Source organism: Thermobia domestica, chromosome 12 (assembly GCF_964235325.1).
Source record: "Thermobia domestica chromosome 12, izTheDome1.hap1.1, whole genome shotgun sequence".
In the NCBI taxonomy this organism is placed as follows: domain Eukaryota; kingdom Metazoa; phylum Arthropoda; class Insecta; order Zygentoma; family Lepismatidae; genus Thermobia; species Thermobia domestica.
Window position 1 is genome coordinate 5,440,479 of NC_137465.1, and position 17,916 is coordinate 5,458,394.

Below are 17,916 nucleotides of genomic sequence, written 5' to 3' on the forward strand. Positions count from 1 at the left end.
TATAAACACCGGTTTAATATTATAAGACGTATTGTCTTATAGTATTGGGCCCCTTTCAAAGTTTAGACCCCTCTCAGCAAAAATTTCTGGATGAGCGCTGGGAAAGTCTATATAACTGTCTGTTTCAACGCAAGGATAAGAACTAACTAACTTTATGGCACATGGAACCCGGAGGTTCAATGTCGCGTTCACAAAAGCTCTCCACTGACTTCTATTCTTAGCCAACTGAATCCAGTTTCTACTTTGTATTCCTATTTCTATCAGATCCATTTTAATATTGTCCTCCCATCTTCGCCTAGGTCTTCCTAATGGTCGTTTTCCGATTGGTCTTCCAGTTAAGACTTTGAAAGCGTTTCTACTTTGTTCTATCCTGGCTACATGACCTGCCCACCTGAGCTTCCTAGACTTGATGACTCTAATAATGTTTGGAAAACCGTATAAATTATGTAGTTCCTTGTTATGAAGTTTCTGCCATTCCTCATTCTCGTTCCTCTTGGGTCCGAGTATTCGTCTTAAGATTTGCTCAAATACTTTCAGTCTATGTTCTTTCCTCAGAGTAAGCGACCATGTTTCGCAAGCATACAGAATAACAGGCATGATTATCATGTTATATATTTTAAGCTTCAAATTCCTCGATATAATTCACGTCGACAAAAAGTTTTGAACCGAATAATATCAAGAATTTCCTGCTTTTAGTCGAGATTTTATTTCTTCGTGAATATGGTTTTGATCTGTCAATATTGGTCCTATATATTTGAAAATATCTACTTCATCGAAAGTATCGTTTGAGATTTTAACGCATCCATAATTTGTAGTGGGAACTAAAGATGGGAAATGAGAAATAAATTTTCTTAGGACACTAAATCCGTATAAAAAATAATATCAAGTAATGTCTTACCTTTTTGTCTGATATTGAAATCGGAAGTTTAATATTAGAATGGGAAGATCTATCACCACCTTTTTTTTTATTAATATATATTAATCTCACTATATCTTATCTTTTTCGGAAGGGGGCGTGGCTCGGTAGTAGAGGGTTCTCCTCCGGTGCTTGGGGTCCTTGTTTCGATCCCAGCTCGCGCCGTGTGGACTTTGTGGTGGACAAACACCGTGTACGTGGGTTCTCCCGTTTCCTTCCACTTTCTTCATTCCACCATTTCACTCATTTCTCATCATCACCGTCTTCTTTAGCCTAACCGGCATAAGCGTGGAACGTAAAACTGAAAGATTTCATTTCATTTTTTTTTTTTTTAATCTTTTTCTCCGATATTGAAAGCGAAAGTGGAATCCTGCATTTTCAGCAGCCGAATCTCAAGTTGGTTAACATGCAGTAAAAAAAAAAAAAAAAAAAAAAAAAAAAAAAAAAAATCTAACTACATGATTAATGACAAAACTTTTAACAAATCTTGATCCGTATTTTTTGTTTATGTGAAAAATCCACAGCCAGTTCTATTCGGATTTGTCTTTAGAGAAAACTTCTCACAATAACATTAAATTCCATGGATCTTCATAGCATGAGTGCGTATGCCATCTGACAAGGAAAAAAAAAAGTTCTAAAGACACGTCAGACTAGTCAAACAATTGATTTTCCCCTTGCCCGTACCTCAAACAAAATCAGTATTTTTAAAAGTTCTTTAAATTTTTTATCCCCTAAAAATAACAATACCTGTGTGACATTTCCAGCTGCAGATGACGCTCAGGTATTAAAAAAAAAAAGAGCAGAAATTTCTAGTATCAGTGTTGCTAAACTATAAATTATAAAATATCAATTATTAAAAGATATATTAAAATCGAGATGTATTAACTGTCTGGCAGGAAGTCTCGAAGGGCTTAAGATGCCCCATCATTGCTAATTTTACAGTTATTATTTGATATCTTCAAATAGATAAAAGATAATCAAAAGTGGAACAAGATCTCACTAGACAATATTATTTTACAATGAGATACCGTCATCACGACTCACTTATTTACTCTCGATTAGCAGCCATTTAGAAAATCGGCATTTATTTTCGCGCTTATGAATGAGTGCAAACGGAAAGCTACTAGGTAACTCGTAATAACGGTACCTCATGCAATATAATATTATCTAGGGAGATCTTGTTCCACATTTCGATTATCTTTTATCTATTTGAAAATATCACATAATTACTGTAAAATTAGCGGTATTTCCATTTCGCAGTGATAAGGCTTCTTACGTCAACTAACCGGGGTTTTGAAACTAGGAATGTGTGGTCAGCACATCCGTAGTTCCATCGCCATTATTCCTTGTTTTAGGTTACTTCGTTTCTCGGGTATCTTCCCAGTTGTTCTCATGGGATCTGCATAAGCACCGAACTGCCAACACCATCAAGTTTTATCTTTTTCAATTGACTACCCATCCAAGTTATGGCAAGTAGTGTTCCCACAAGACGAGAAATATACTTTCAAGCTGAAGATGAGGTAAGAAACATAAGAATTCTCGTCTTATTCCTGAGACTGGAATCGATATGGGACGGGAAAGTTCTCGAGTCTTGTGTGCTACACTAGTTTACCCAAGACTTACTTCTCAAACACTATTTAAGTGTTAAATGATTCATAATATAAAAAGAATGAGTTGATAAAGTCATTGTACAAACATAATAAAGAACGTTTATCAACGTTTAAAGGCAGGCAAAGCATTACATAATATACTCCAATCATAAATATGGTTTAAATGTTCTTATGCGCAGACTCCCTTCGTGGACTTTTCGTTGCGTGGAAGCATTTTGATAAGTTCTAAATGAAATAAGAAATCAGGAAATACGTTTCGTACATAAATTTTGAAAAGAGAGACGAGACAATAAATAATTCTTCCAGAATCGAGACGAGACAATAGTTTTACGAGACGAGAAAACTTTATTTTTCATTTCGTCAGGAACATCATTGGTCAGGTCTGCAATACTTGACTTTAGCGAGATTGCACGGTGGCTTGGTGGTAGAATACTTACTTCTGATACTTGGGGGCCCTCGTTCGATTCCCGGCGAAGTAACTTCGTGGTAGACAACATCGTGCTCGTGGGTTTTCCCGGAATTCTATAGTTTCCTCCCACTTTCGAATTCCACCAATTCTTTCATCATCATCATCATCATCATCATCATCATTAACTTGCGTTAATCATCGTCTCCCTTATCTAGCAGGCATAATCGTGGGATGTTAAAAGATTTTGACTTTAGCGATCTCACAAGAATTTGTTGACCAGCAACTAGTGCATGCTCAAAAAATATTTTTTCTCGCAAATCATTGAAGTTCTTCTACTGAATGTTATAGTTAAAATAATAAGCATAGTTTCAGAACTCTGTTCGGGAATGATTCTAACTCAAAAACAAGACAAAAAATATATGTAAGGGAAAATACAATTCGCATCAGAGTTGATACGTACTTTCTAGTATGTCCTAAAATAAACTAAGGGAGCTCCTTTATGACTAAGCGGTTAGCGTACGCGACTTTGGCGTGGAACCCGGGTTCGATTCGCGGTGGGAGCTCATGTGCTTCGGATTCCACGTTAATCAGTAGGTCCCGTCTCATATAGCCTCGCTGCTGAAAGGGACGTTAATCTCAAAATCAACTCAATTCAATAAACTGAGAGACAGTATTGGCTTTACAGCAAAAAGCGGTTGGTACATTCTACATTTTAATTGCTGTACTTCTAAATATATAATATTTAACATGACATACCTTCAAATGATTCGCAAAGAGTTAATGCTATCTGAACACCGAGACCCAATTGTCAAACTTTTTAAATTCAAAAGCAGCGTACATTTTTAATGAGAAATGTTGAATTGCATCCCCCTTAGCCCTAATATTGGAAATAATTATATGTGGAAACAAATAATGTTTATAAATTCCATTTCATATATGGCAACACTGAATGGGGTAGGTAGGTGGGGAAGAAAAAAAGTTGAAACGTGAAATGATGATGATGAAAGAAAAACCATTGAACATCAATTTGATGTCTTCTAACAACACCATCTGTTGACGGCCCATTTAATAGTTTCGGCCAACAACTATTAACCGTACACTATTGAACAATTGACTTGCCGAAAGGTGTGCTATAAGCGAATGATCAAGAGAGCAAAATAAACTTAAAGGAAAGAAAGGAAAAACGAAATACATAATTCTTTGAGTTTTGCTCTTTCCCCATTGTTCAAAGTGGAACCAACACATGATAGACTAGATTCCAAACCCGTTTATTTTTATTGTGTTACTGTGTACACGTACCTCAATGGTTAACACGTATTCATTTAGTACTTCAATGGTTAAACACATTCATTTGATATCCCATAGTTAACATGTATTTATTTGGTACCACAGTAGTTAACATGTCTTCATTTGGTACCCCAGTACTTAACATATCTTCATTTGGTATCCCAATAGGTAACATGTATTCATTTCGATACCCCAGTAGTTAACATGTATTCATTTGGATACCACAATAGTTGAACACATATTCATTTGGTACCCCAGTAGTTAACATGTATTCATTTGGTACCCCAATGGTTAACACGTATTTATTTCGTGTCCGTGGTTTCGAGTTCGATTTACAGTAGAATTTCCGTGTTTATCAGTGTTTACAGTAGAAGTTTCATGTTTATCAGTGTTTACAGTAGAAGTTTCATGTTTATCAGTGTTTACAGTAAAATTTCCATGTTTATCAGTGTTTACAGTAGAATTTCAGTTTATCAGTGGTTACGGTAGAGTTTCAGTGTTTAAGGTAACTAGGCAGTTAACTTGAATTAAGAGATAGACAACTCTGGTCTAGAAAGCTGATGATTGGGTAACTATGTGATTATGAAAATAGCACTCTACTGAATTTTCGTGAAATAGGATCTGTAATGTCATATAAAAGGGAGTTTGTCGTGCATAGAATTAGAGAGAGAAAGTGGAATAAGTGAGTATTTTTCTTTATCATTTTCTTCTTTTCCTTCTTGGATCAGCAATCTCTTGATAGGTTTGCTCAAGATGGTCACGCAGTAGCGAATAACAACGAGGAATGAACACAACAACAGAAGATGATACTTGCGTCTTTGTGGGATATTACTGAGAAGATAAGTTGATTCCAGATAAATCTTAAGGGAATTTCCTTTTGTGAAGTAACTGACCGTCCGGATATATTTGGAAGTGGACGTCATTTACCGTGTTTGCCTAATCCCGTAAGAATGGGTTTCAGCTGGAAAATATCATTAACTAAAATTCTGTCTCTCCACGTACTGCTGCCTCCACTCCCCTTCTTTACTTCGCCTTGTGCAACTTACATGAAGGTTTTGCATAACAGACACCATCACTAAATAATCAAAACTGTCAGATTCGGCTGTATTAGATCCAATTATTGTCATTTAATGCGAGTGACCGGTACCTGCTATGCCATTCAAAGTCAAGCATCGCTTCTCCTCGCTATTCCCTGAACACAAGAACTCTTCTGGACGTTCGTTGGACCATCTACTACTACGATCTCAGATTAGGTATGTAGAGAAGAGGCATACGGATGGAGAAAAGAAAGGAGAGGGGATAATTGTGACGTCACTTTCACCTAAATCCCATTGGATTAAGTTTCTAATGATATTAATTGGAATACAGGAGTAGGATGACGTTCTTCTTTTTTTTTCTCATTTCACAATAAAAAAGATTTTGATTTTCGGAGGACGAGGGCCCCGGTGGTTCTGGTTGAGCGTTCACCTCTGGTGCACGTGGTCCTTGGTTCGATCCCAGCTCGCACAAAGTGAACTTTGTGCTGGACAAACACTGTGGGCGTGGGCTTCCTCGGGGTTCTCCCGATTCCTCTCACTTTATTCATTCCATCATTCTCCATTCATTTCTCATCATCATCATCTCCTTTAGCCTACCCGACATAATCCTGGGAGATGAAACAGAAATATTTCATTTCATTTCGCAGGAGGGAAAAATAATTCAGGTACAATGGACTCTCCTTCTTACTTCCCTATTAGGTGATTCCGGGTTCGAATCTAATGGTCAGCCTCCTGACTGAAGTTTCTTCTATTCCTTTTCTTCAGTTCCACAAGCAAATTCGTGGATAATATCTTAAATGTAGACCCTGATCAACTTCCTTTCCCATATTTGTTATTTTTATTTTTGTTATATAAAGTTGGATATTACAGAGTAAATCGGTCTTCCAAGCTGAATTGGGCAGTTTTTAATTAAACTAGTCAAAAAACAAGTGATTTTTATTATATATTGTGAAACGATGGAAATTTAACATTGAAGCCGGAAGTAGTAAGCCTTACTTCCGGTTTCAGAACAGAAATTAGCTCGAAGATTGAACTTTCGTACTTGGGACACTGAATCCTGATCAAAAGGGTTTCGCCATCGCTTACGGTGTTTGCTTTTTTGGGAAATGAATATTTAAAACCGGAAGTTAGGGTAGGTTTGTACCACTTCCGGTTTCAGTAGTAGGATAAGATTTGAGATGTTACCTATTCTTAGAATTCCGTATATATGGAAAATGGTTTCTCGCTACTTATTCCTGGTTCTGTATGAAATTAATATTGAAACCGGATGTGGTAGAATATTTGTACTGCTTCTGGTTTCAGTACAGAGTTAAAGGCGGAAATAGAACGCACTCTTGCAACACTGAATTTATACCAAAAACCCACTTCTCGCTACCTATTACTGTTTTAGCTGATTATCATTTCTAAGACCGAAAAAAGAAAGATTACCACCACTTCCGGTTTAAATACAGTGTTGAAAGAGGAGATCTAATTTATTCTTGAGATACAGAATTCATATACAAAAAATCTGCTATCTCACTCCGCTTTTGCTCTGACGACGAACGAAAATAACTGTTTTAAAATAAATTTCCCATACCTATGAATAGCATAGTTTGGAATTCTAATAAATGAAAGTAATACAAAATACATAATGTATTAAATATTGTTTTTCATAGTCATTTGTGTGTCTTGAAATTGAACTTAAGAGGCCCCATCACGGCGAAATTAAAATAGCGCTAATTTTACAGTAATTATGTGACATCTTCAAATAGATAAAAGATAATCGAAATGTGGAACAAAAGCTCGCTAGACAATATTATTTTATATGAGATAGTGTTATCACGACTTACTTATCAGCTTTCAATTTCCAGCCATTTAGAAAATCGGCATTTATTTTCGCGTTTCTGAATGGCTGCAAACGGAAAGTTACTAGGTGACTCGTGATAACGGTACCTCATGCAAAATAATATTATCTAGCGCGCTCTTGTTCCACATTTCGATTTTTTAAATCTATTTGATGATATCACATAATTACTGTAAAATTAGCGATATTTTAATTTCGCAGTGATTAAGCCTCTTAACTCAGTAAAATATTGAATAAAGTTATCAAAATATCACTTTTTTGCTTTTTGAGATGGTGCTATTGTTTGTTTCTTTTGTCTCTTGTTATTGTTCTTTCATTTTTTCATTGTGATAAAGGTTTTGATTATTTTGATATTTCTTATCTGGAACTTATCTTTGTTTTTGTGATTTTGGTTTTCCTTATTCCATAAGCTTCTTTTTATTGTTTTTGTCATTGTGATAACTGTTTGATTTGCTTCGAATGTTTTTAGTGATTTTTGTGATAGTTATTTTTTTTTGTTTTGATATGTTTTGTGTTGTTTTTTCTTTTGTCATTTTGATAGTTATTTTGTTTGTTTTGATGTGTTTTTAGTGATTTTTGTGATAGTTATTTTATTTATTTTGATATTTTTCTTATTGTTATTTTTCTTTGCAATGATAGTTTCGATTATTTTATAGGTTATTTATTTATTTATTTTTTTGTAATAGTGGTTTTGTTTACTTTGATATGTGTCTTATACCTTTTCTTTTTTTACTTTCCAGCTCTTGACAAGTTAGGATTTCGTCACTTATACAACCAAAGCCAAGTGGAGCCTGTACAACCGAACGTGGCGTTCGACATCGCAAGCCTTGTCCTGTACGGGTGCCAGGCGCTGCCCATTCGACTGAAAATCCTGCTCGACCGACTGTTCTCCGTCCTCCAACACGAAGAAGTTCTTCAGGTGCTCCACGGGTTCGGCTGGACCTACGAGGACTACGCCAGGGGCTACATTCTCCAGGTATGGGCAGCTGTCCCTCACCTTTTCTTTTCTTTCTCTGTTCTTATGATACGATAAGAACTTAAGTGATACTCCATGTCCAAAAGGTATTTTTTTTTTTTTTGGTGGTGAATATCACTGAATATATCCCACGGCTATGGTAACATATGAATATCAAAAAATTCTCCACACGCAACTTAAAATAAAGTAAAAAAAAAATTAGTATTTTTAAGAACACACACACGAGCACGTGTCTTTTAAAACAAAAGCCTTCAGTTTTCAAAGGTATAAAACTATTATTAATGGTCGTATAAGAATTTTTTTCCGGATAGGTTCTACGTTTTGCTTGATCCCTTGGTATAAGCAAATCTAACCTTTAATCAATACATCTATAAATTTAAAATATTCCTTTAAAAAACATAAGTTAAACACGGAGCAGGTGAATTTGTTTCACTTTTTTAATGCTAATGTAAAATAAAATGTTTAGAATAATGCTAGTTTATAATAACAAAAGGCGCTAGTTTAAAACAATAATATAGCCTGTAGCAATGTACACTTTAGGTTAATTTTCACTTCCGACATTGAAATTCGATAATTTACACTTTCTCAAATCAGGATTTCCCTCTCTTCACACGTAACTTATCTAAATATTTTTGTTTTTCATAGTTAAAATTTTAGACGTATAGATATACAGGTATTTCATTATTAATATATGTGCTGTGAACTTAGTCAAATTTTATTCAACTGAAGTAGAAAATAACTTTAACAGAAGAATATTAAAGCAAAAGAAAGAAAAAGCAAATATTGCACTTAACCTAACCTTCTGGTTCAGAATACACAATTCTATATATTTTTACCAAAGGGTGTATTTGTACTAGTGGATTGATGGTAATGTTCGTGCACCATATTCAAGAGATTCAAATATCACCTGCATAATTCTAATTGCGGTTATTCCAAAGTTCTCACAATAGAACGAAGTGTCTACTTTTCTGTACGTCCCATGATTATGCGCTTTAGACTAAAGCATAGACGGATGATTAATGAGTATGACATTTCTTGTATCTCTAAAAACGCAGGCCTTCGTCATGACTTGGGTTCAATTCTTGGTAGAAACACATATGATTTTGGATTCCACGTTAAGCTGTAGGCCCATGTCTTATGTAGCCTTGGTGTTGAAACAGCGTTAAACTCTTAAGAGTCTTCATCCCGGCGAAATTAAAATACCGCTAATTTTACAGTAATTATGTGATATCTTCAAATAGATAAAAGATAATCGAAATGTGGAACAAGAGCGCCCTAGACAATATTATTTTACATGGGAAACCGTTATCACGATTCACTTATCTGCTTCCGATTTCGAGTCATTTTGAAAATCGGCATTTATTTTCGCGTTTCTAAACAGCTGAAAACGGAAAGCCACTAGGTGACTTGTGGCTTAATTCCCGGTAGAACCTTGCATTAAATACAAATCCCCCACTAATGTTTTTTATCTCAGTTTAAGCAGAGTCGTTAAATTGGAATCTACAAACCAGCCACCACTAATGAATGGGTTTTCTTGTTGTATTCAAGCAGTTACAGGCGTACTAAACATGTCTTATCGAGTGTGTTGAAGAACTTCAGCCAGCCAATGCTATTGAAGAAAGAACCGAGAAATTTTGTTAATTAAGTATATACTCGTAACTCAAAACTAAACGTATTGAATTCAATTGTTTTGCATTTCTGAAAACGTATTTTGTTTAGTGTGCTTAAAAATTAATGCTCATCAATAGATACTATTGAAGTATTGATAAGACGACGAAGAACCTTATTTTAATTTCATTCTATTGATTTTTATTTTTTGTTTAAGTAGAAGCAGATCTTTTTCTTAATTCTTTTACATTATTTTATTCCATTTCTTTCTTTTTCTTGTAAATTACCAAATCTCTTTTGGCAGATCCCCTTTTCTATACTTCCTTTTGTCGAGAATGATTTTTATAACTTATATAGATCGTGCTCAATCCTTGAAAAATCACTTCTATTTCCCCCTTCTTTTTTTAAAAAAATATGATTGACTGTTGACAGGTATACTTTTCATTTGGGTTGTTCTTTTTTTTCGTTTTTTCGTATCTAATTCCCTTGTTCTTTCTTAATTAGGTCCCCCTCATTTCCTCTTTCTTTTTATTCAAGACTTCCAATTTTCATTGGCAACTCACTGAAAGGGTATTTCTTCCAGTCAGAGTTGCCAGACCTAACAGTAATCCTCATACATTATAAAATAAATTTTAGGATTCTACCCTAAATATGAAAGTAAGTCCCTTTAGGCCCTTTAGGCTAAAGGAGACGAAAAATGAAATGAAATCTTTTACGTCTCTCGATTATGCTAAGCTAAAGGAGACGGTGATGATGAGAAATGAATGCAATGGTGGAATGAAGACAGTGGGAGGAAACGGGAGAACCCCGAGAAATCACCCACACGATGTTTGTCCACCACAATACTCACTTGGCGCGAGCTTGGATCAAACCAAGGACCCCATGCACCAGAGATGAACGTTCTACAATTGAGCCACCGCGGCCTCTTTCCGAGAAACCAACGGATATTATGTTTTTTATTGCTGTTACTTCACTTTCCCTTTGTGACAATATTGTTGTCTCCTTTACTCACAACATTACAGCTGAGTAACTTATAATAATAATAATAAGAAATACTACTACTACTACTACTACTACTACTACTACTACTATTACTACTACTATTACTACTACTACTACTACTACTACTATTACTACTACTACTACTACTACTACTACTATTACTACTACTACTACTACTATTACTACTACTACTACTACTACTACTACTACTACTACTACTACTAATAATAATAATAATAATAATAATAATAATAATAATAATAATAATAGCCAATATATATATTCCCATTGACATTTGCGCGTCAGTATTTTAGAATTACAGTCAAGCAATGGAATAAAATGTAATTATCCTGTATATTAGACAATCAAATACATACATTGACCACCAAAAATAAAAGTTTTCATACGAGTATTTGAGTTTATGTAATTGGCAACCCTGCTTGAAGGAGAAACGTCTTGGTTACTGGCTCTGAGTGGATTCTTGGAGACATAACAAAGCAACTCAAGTGACTGACGTTGAATTTTTAGGTCTCTCTAACCCCTCCCCTTTTATACCAAGTAAGTCTCACTTATTAAAAAGAAAGGAAAAAAAACCCTCCTAATAATGAAGAAATTACGCAATTTCCTTCGATCGCTCTTCGTCTTTCATTTTCCTCTCTCTCTCTCTCTTTCTTATTTTGTTTTATAACTAATAATAATTGCTCAGTCTTTTTAATTTCCTTTCCAAATAAGCCAATTAGAAAAAAATGGGGAAGACTCTTGCACTGAAGAGCACAAGGATTGGTCTATAGTCACACTAATTTCTATTCAAGACTTTTTTCTTCTTCTTATTATTATTTTAATGTGCTATTTCCTTTGCTTTCTCGTCTTATTAGGGCGAAAAATAAAACTGAAAATTTTCCATTTTGAAGTCAAATCATGGCACTTATATCCCCGGGTTTTTGTTTCAACTACTGCCATCACCATTTTTTCTTTCTTTTCTTCTTTTTTCTTTTTTTCTAAAAATAAAAATTCTCTTTAATTTCTTGCTTTATATGTTCCTTATTAATAATGTTTAACTGCTTTCTTAATATTGTGTTTTTTTTTTCTCTTTCGCTAATTAAGGATAGTTAATCTCCTTTCATAAAAAAATATTGGACTCTGAAAATCTTTCTATCAAAACATAGAGAACTCTTTCTTTTTTTAAAAAAAAACTTCCTATCTTCATTTGTAAAAATTGTAAAATGGAGTTTTAAAAATAATTCTCAGAAGTATATTTTTCGGGGGGTGAGATGGGAGGGAAATAAGAAAGGGAGAAATATCCCTCAATTCATCACTGCCTATAATGTTGAGTCACTTATGGTTGACTGCGAAACGAGATAAGACAGAGCCAGAGATGTGAGTCAATGAAAACTTGACCCATGACCCATTGGACCCACTCTACCCAAAGCCAAGTAGTAACTCCTGTTGCTATTATTACAATTACAAATATCGATATCCAAAAGTCCCTGAAGTTCTTTTTTCATTTAGATATCTGAGGTAAGAAAATAGAAACAAATGAAAAATGAAGAAAAATGGACGCCTTGAAAGTAAAACGTAGACAAATTCACCAGTGTTCACAGGACACTGGCTACAATGCACTGAGCAGAGTGGGTCAGTAGGTCAGAGTGGGTCATGGTGAGTGGTGGGTCGCAGTGGGTCACGTCCTGCTGATCCATGACCCATTGACCCACTCACAGACCTTGATCCACTTGACCTACGATCCACTTATCCACTCTATCTCTGGACAGAACTCTTCCACTGGAAATAGATACATTTCCCGAGGTCACTTTCACGAAACCTTTTTCGACACGATAGAGCCACAACTGTTGTCTCGCGAGGCGAATAACTTTAACCAATGTTTTATCTAGACATGCTAGGAGGAATTATCCCGAAGTTCTAGAATTTTTCCTGAAATTTTTGAAGATACAGGTGAATAGAGTTGTACACAAACATCGTTGTTTTTGACCTTGAAAGTAATTACACTCTAAGTACCAAAACTAAGTACTTTCAATGTTATATACGTAAAAAGGGCAACACAGAGTAATGAGACTATACATTTTCAATGTCCAATGCAGTGCTATCACAAGTAAATATAATTAAGTAATTACATGTCAGTAATTGTTTCTAAAGTACCGGTAAAAAACGTAATAAATAATGTTAAATAAACCCTTGCACTTCAATTAATAAAAAAAATATTCAGTACTTCAACAAGAGTACTTAGAGTGCATGTACTTAGAGTAATTAAAATATTCATTACTTCAACGAGAGTACTTAGTGTACTTAGAGTGTTAAGTACTTTCTAGGTGAAAAATGAACGTTTGCGTATAACTCTACTCAGGTGTACCATGTAGGTGACGAATAGGGTCTTCCACCTAGAACTTTACATCTTTCCCTCTCCCCCGAAATTGAAGAGACTGGATAAATCACTTGACTTCCGTTGGTGGAGTGCGCTCTCTACATTTAGCCACAATGCTCTCATGCTACAATCTTGTGTTAAACTCTTCGATTTGACGTGAGATTTGCCCTCTTCAATACCGTCCACAATTGGTAGTCTTCTTTTTGATATTGAAGTAAAATCAGGATCTCAAAGACAAATTTAATCTGAGCTTTTATTCTTCTAGTAGGGCTTCTGTGACTCAGTGGTAGAGCGTTCATCTCTGGTGCATGGGGTTCTTGATTCGGTCTCGGCTCACGTCAAGTAGCTTTGTGGTGGACAAACACTGTATGCGTGGGTTTTCTCGTAGGCTCCTGTTCCCCCCCCCCCACTTTCTTCATTCCACCATTTAATTCATTTCTTATCATCACCGTCTCCTTTAGTATAACCGTGGGATGTAAAACTTAAAGATTTCTTTTCAAGAGTGCAACCGAAAGTATTTTATTTTCGTAGGCAAACATATTATACTTTTCAAAATTACAATATTGATTCCTGTATAGTAATAATAATTGTATAGATATTCGAGAAGCTGCTTTTGATATATATTCAGCGTCTGAAGAAGAGATGCTGTCTCCGATCTTACGACTCTATCTCCTCCTTCCGATTTCAGCATTGAATCCACATAGTTTGGTCGTCTACTGTAGCTTCCCAATGTGAAATAAAGCAGTTGTTTATCCATGGTTAGCTATCTTATGTAGGCCAATGAAAACCTGGGCTCTGTAAACATCAAACTCGGAGCCTCTAGGGATGCGCACGAGACGAGTCGAGACAGGATTTTCCTGACAAAATTCGAGTCGAGACACGGCTCTTCCAATAGAGAAATATACATTTTTCGAGTCGAGACATCACTTTTACAGTACATTTTCGAGACGAGACAGCCGCAAATCTAGTGTCGTGCGCATCCCTAAGAGCCTCATAGAGTAGAGTATTCACCTGTTCAAGAACTTAAACGAGGAGCACGGTGGCTCAGTGGCAGAGCGCTTACCTCTGGTGCATAGGGTCCCTGCTTCGACCCCTGGCGAATTAAGTTTGTGGTGGACAACACCGTATCCGTGGATTTTCTCGGAATACTCTCGTTTCTTGCTACATTCTCATTCCACCAATACTTCAATTATCGTTTATTTGCCTTAACTATAATCTCCCTTATTTTAAATGGTCATAATCGTGGGACGTTAAACTGAAAGCTTTCATCTCATTTTCATTTTCAAGACTTCCAAAGTTAAATCATTACATAACTTAAGATCTTTCTCTTTTTCTTTTGCTTCCGAAACAAGCACTGCACTCTTTATGCATATAAACATTATAGTGGCACTAACACAAGTGCTTAAGGTTTTTTTTTTTTTGTTTTTAATTGAACTGTTTGCTCACTAGATGGCACTTGAGTCTTGCTTCAATGAGCTAGGACGTTGGACTCGCCTCGAGTCGAGTAGCGTGCTTTTGGGTCTCTTGGCCGATGCATTATTTAGTACCCGTAGAGAATCCTTTCCTTCTTGTGGAGTTAATCCCGGAAAAAGGAGAGAGGGGGAAGAGAGAGACATCCACTACGTTTGGTGGAGCGAGAGATTTCCTACTGATGGAAGGAAGCAGTGCTGCCATCTTCAATTTTTGAAAAAAAGGGAACTTTGAAGAAGACAGAAATACGAAGCTGCTGTGTTGGTGATAGCCATTCGTTTGTTTTTTTCAGCTGGGTAAATGATGGCTTTTTTTTTTCGTATGTGGGTATCCAGCTTTGATCCTCGCGTGGTTCTATTGATTGCTTTGTATTTACGTCCTTTTGTCAACAGATAGGCTATATAGGACGAAACGTGCAGTTTAAACTGAAATCTGAACCAGTATAGTGTGTTCAACGCTCTCCGACCGGGAATCGAACGCGGTACTTCGTGCAGAAAAAGTATGCGCGTTTACCGTTAGACCAGCGAGGTAGGTTTACTGTTCTTTCGAGTTTCACTTTCGTAGGGTCCCTGGTTCAATTCCCGGCCAAGTAAATTTGTGGTGGACAACATCGTGTCCGTGGGTTTTCTCGTGGTACTCCTGTTTCCTTCCACTTTATAATTCCACTAATTCTTCCATTATTATTCACGTGTCTTAATCATTCGTCTCCCTTAGCCTAATGGATATAATCACTGGATGTTAAACTAAAAGGTGAAAGATTTTCGAGTTTCACCTTAACCCACAGCTCCACGTGTTACGTAGTGTAGATTCTAGAAAAGAACTCCAACCAAAGGAACGTGCAAATTATAATAAATTATCCTTTTCTTCCTGGGAATTAAACCAGCAAATTAAGCAAGCAATATCATTGAAGACTACAAATTTAATACGTGCTGATCGGGTTGTTGTAGTCTTTTCTTCACATTTCTAAACATATACAGTAGAAAAAATGAAATCTTTGAGTTTTACGTCCCACGAATATGCCGGTTAGGCTAAAGAAGACGGTGATGATGAGGCATGAATGAAATGGTGGAATGAAGAAAGTGGGAAGAAACGGGAGAACCCCGAGAGAACCCACGCACACGTTGTTTGTCCACCACAAAGTTCACTTGGCGGGGGCTGGGATCGAACTCAGAACCCCAAGCACCAGAGGTGAACGCTCTACCACTGAGCCATCGCGGCCCACATATACAGTAGAACTCGGTTACAACGTTACAAGAAGGACGTAAAAAATAGTGTCGTTGTAACCTAGGTGTGTAATAAGCAGTATCATACATCAAAGTTTTGTATTTAACCACTCGATCAAACCTATATTACAGATACGAATCTGATACATTTCTGAAATGTCGTATGAAGCATGGTATATAAAATTACGTACATTATGAGGAATTAGTTGGTCCCACTGAATATTTGACGCAATACACGAGTTGTCCTAGAAACCGATATTATTATAAGGAAGTTCAACTGTATCTCTGGAGCCACGGTGGCTCAGTAGCAGAGCGTTCACCTCTGGTGCGTGATTTCTCTGGTTCGATCGCAGCTCGCGCCAAGTATGCTTTGTGGTGGACAAATACCGTGTGCGTGGGTTTACTCGGTTTTCTTCCATTTTCTTTATCCCACCAATTCTTTTCTCATCATCATCGTCTCCCTTAGCCTTGGTGTATAATCGCGGGACGTTAAATTAAATATTTCATTTTTTTCAACTGTACGCTATTTCTTGTCTTTTTTCCTTCTTTCTTTCTTTTCTTTTTTTTATTTTGTCTCGTTTCCAAAATGTTCGTATTTCTTCTCTGACCAGTACAATATTCTCCGTAGAAGTTTTTTTCATAACCTTTTGTACATATATCCTATTCTGCCGCGTATGTAGAAATTTCTTTCGGGGGAGCGACCAAAGTTTTTCGAAACATGTCCAAATTCAATATGAAGAAAATTTATAATATCACCCCTAAAATTAGACTAAATTTACAGAAAAACTAAGATTTCGGAGAAGGAGGGCTCCGGTCGCCAGGACCCACCCCTGCGCACATCCCTGACTATTCAAGTCCCTGGTTCAATTCCCGGCCAAGTAAGTTTGTGATGGACAACATCTTGTCCGTGGGCTTTCTTGGGGTACTTCCACTTTCTCATTCCACCAATTCTTCCATCATCATTCCCTTAGCCTCAAAGGCATAATCGTGGAACGTTAAATTTTTAATAATAATAATAATAATAATAATAATAATAATAAAGTTTTTTAAAAATTATAAAAATCATTCATATTTTAATAGTTTAATCCTAATTACTTCATCTGCAACTTTAAGGTTATTTTTGTCTGGCTTTCACGAAATTATAAGGAAATTTTACTATTTTATTTTTTTAAAAAACCTTCCATTTTTACTGTAATCTATGTTAGGTTAGCCACCCTGCCAAGCAGTGTTTTCTATTGAGAATTATACGTAGAGTTTGAGAGCAGATAATGTGACATTTGTGGCAGAACCCTTTCTTCCGCTGGATTGCCCTAGGTCACCCTATTAACAGTCGGACTAATCAACGGCTACACAAGATGGCGGTTTTCCCATGAGCTTAGGAGATGCAAATGAGATTTTATCATTGTGTCAGTAAATATAACATAGTACCATGGTCGTTGAATTGTCAACAGATATCCAGTGTTGGCATAAAGGCTAGAATTTTTCGAACTTTGTACGGAGATTGTTCTGTGCATTTTCTCCTGTATTCTTGTCACTCCACTAATAGACATAAATCCATACATCCGACCAACATTCACACAACGAACACCTGCAAAATCCTTAAAAGTATGTATTAGGTGTATTGGGTGAGCTGAATATTTAGCCCATATACTGTAATGCGCGTAGGCTCCAGTTCGATTTCCGCTAAGAGCGCAAATTTTGTAAAAGCAATAAATACCTGCTGAATATTTAGCCCAGATCCTTTAATGCGCGTAGGTTCCAGTTCGATTTCCGCTAAGAGCGCAAATTTTGTAAAAGGAATAAATATCTTCCCCCTCCCCCTTTGACTTGTTTCGCTAATGCACCTCAAAAGTTATGAAGGACAGGACATATTCACATTGACTTCTGGATTTAACGAACCATACTAGAATATAAATGCAGATGATTCATTGCAAGACCACCTTTCAAGAACGTAGGCTATTTCCCACCTCACTGTGTCAATTCCGGGAGGGATTAATTATAGGATTACTCCTACGTATCTCCTACAGGAGATTAAGTTCTGGCCGCTTTATATTGTATTATAGTTTCAAAATTTTGCCTTTATTTATTGAAGTCACTTGGAAAAAAAATGTTACATTTTCAATTAATGTAATTTTGGTTTGATTTTCAGTTTAGCGCC

General features: G+C 36.2%; 1 protein-coding gene across 6 annotated transcripts in view; it reads left to right on the forward strand.

Moving 5' to 3' along the window:
• Positions 1-17,916, forward strand: part of LOC145666311 (zinc finger protein basonuclin-2-like) — a 586,271-nt gene that overhangs the window by 537,373 nt on the left and 30,982 nt on the right. For all 6 annotated transcript variants that reach the window (XM_081733401.1, XM_081733404.1, XM_081733405.1 and 3 more), the window contains one exon: positions 7,843-8,078. In XM_081733401.1, coding sequence (XP_081589527.1) covers positions 7,843-8,078 — 236 coding nt within the window. The remainder of the gene's footprint in view (positions 1-7,842; positions 8,079-17,916) is intronic.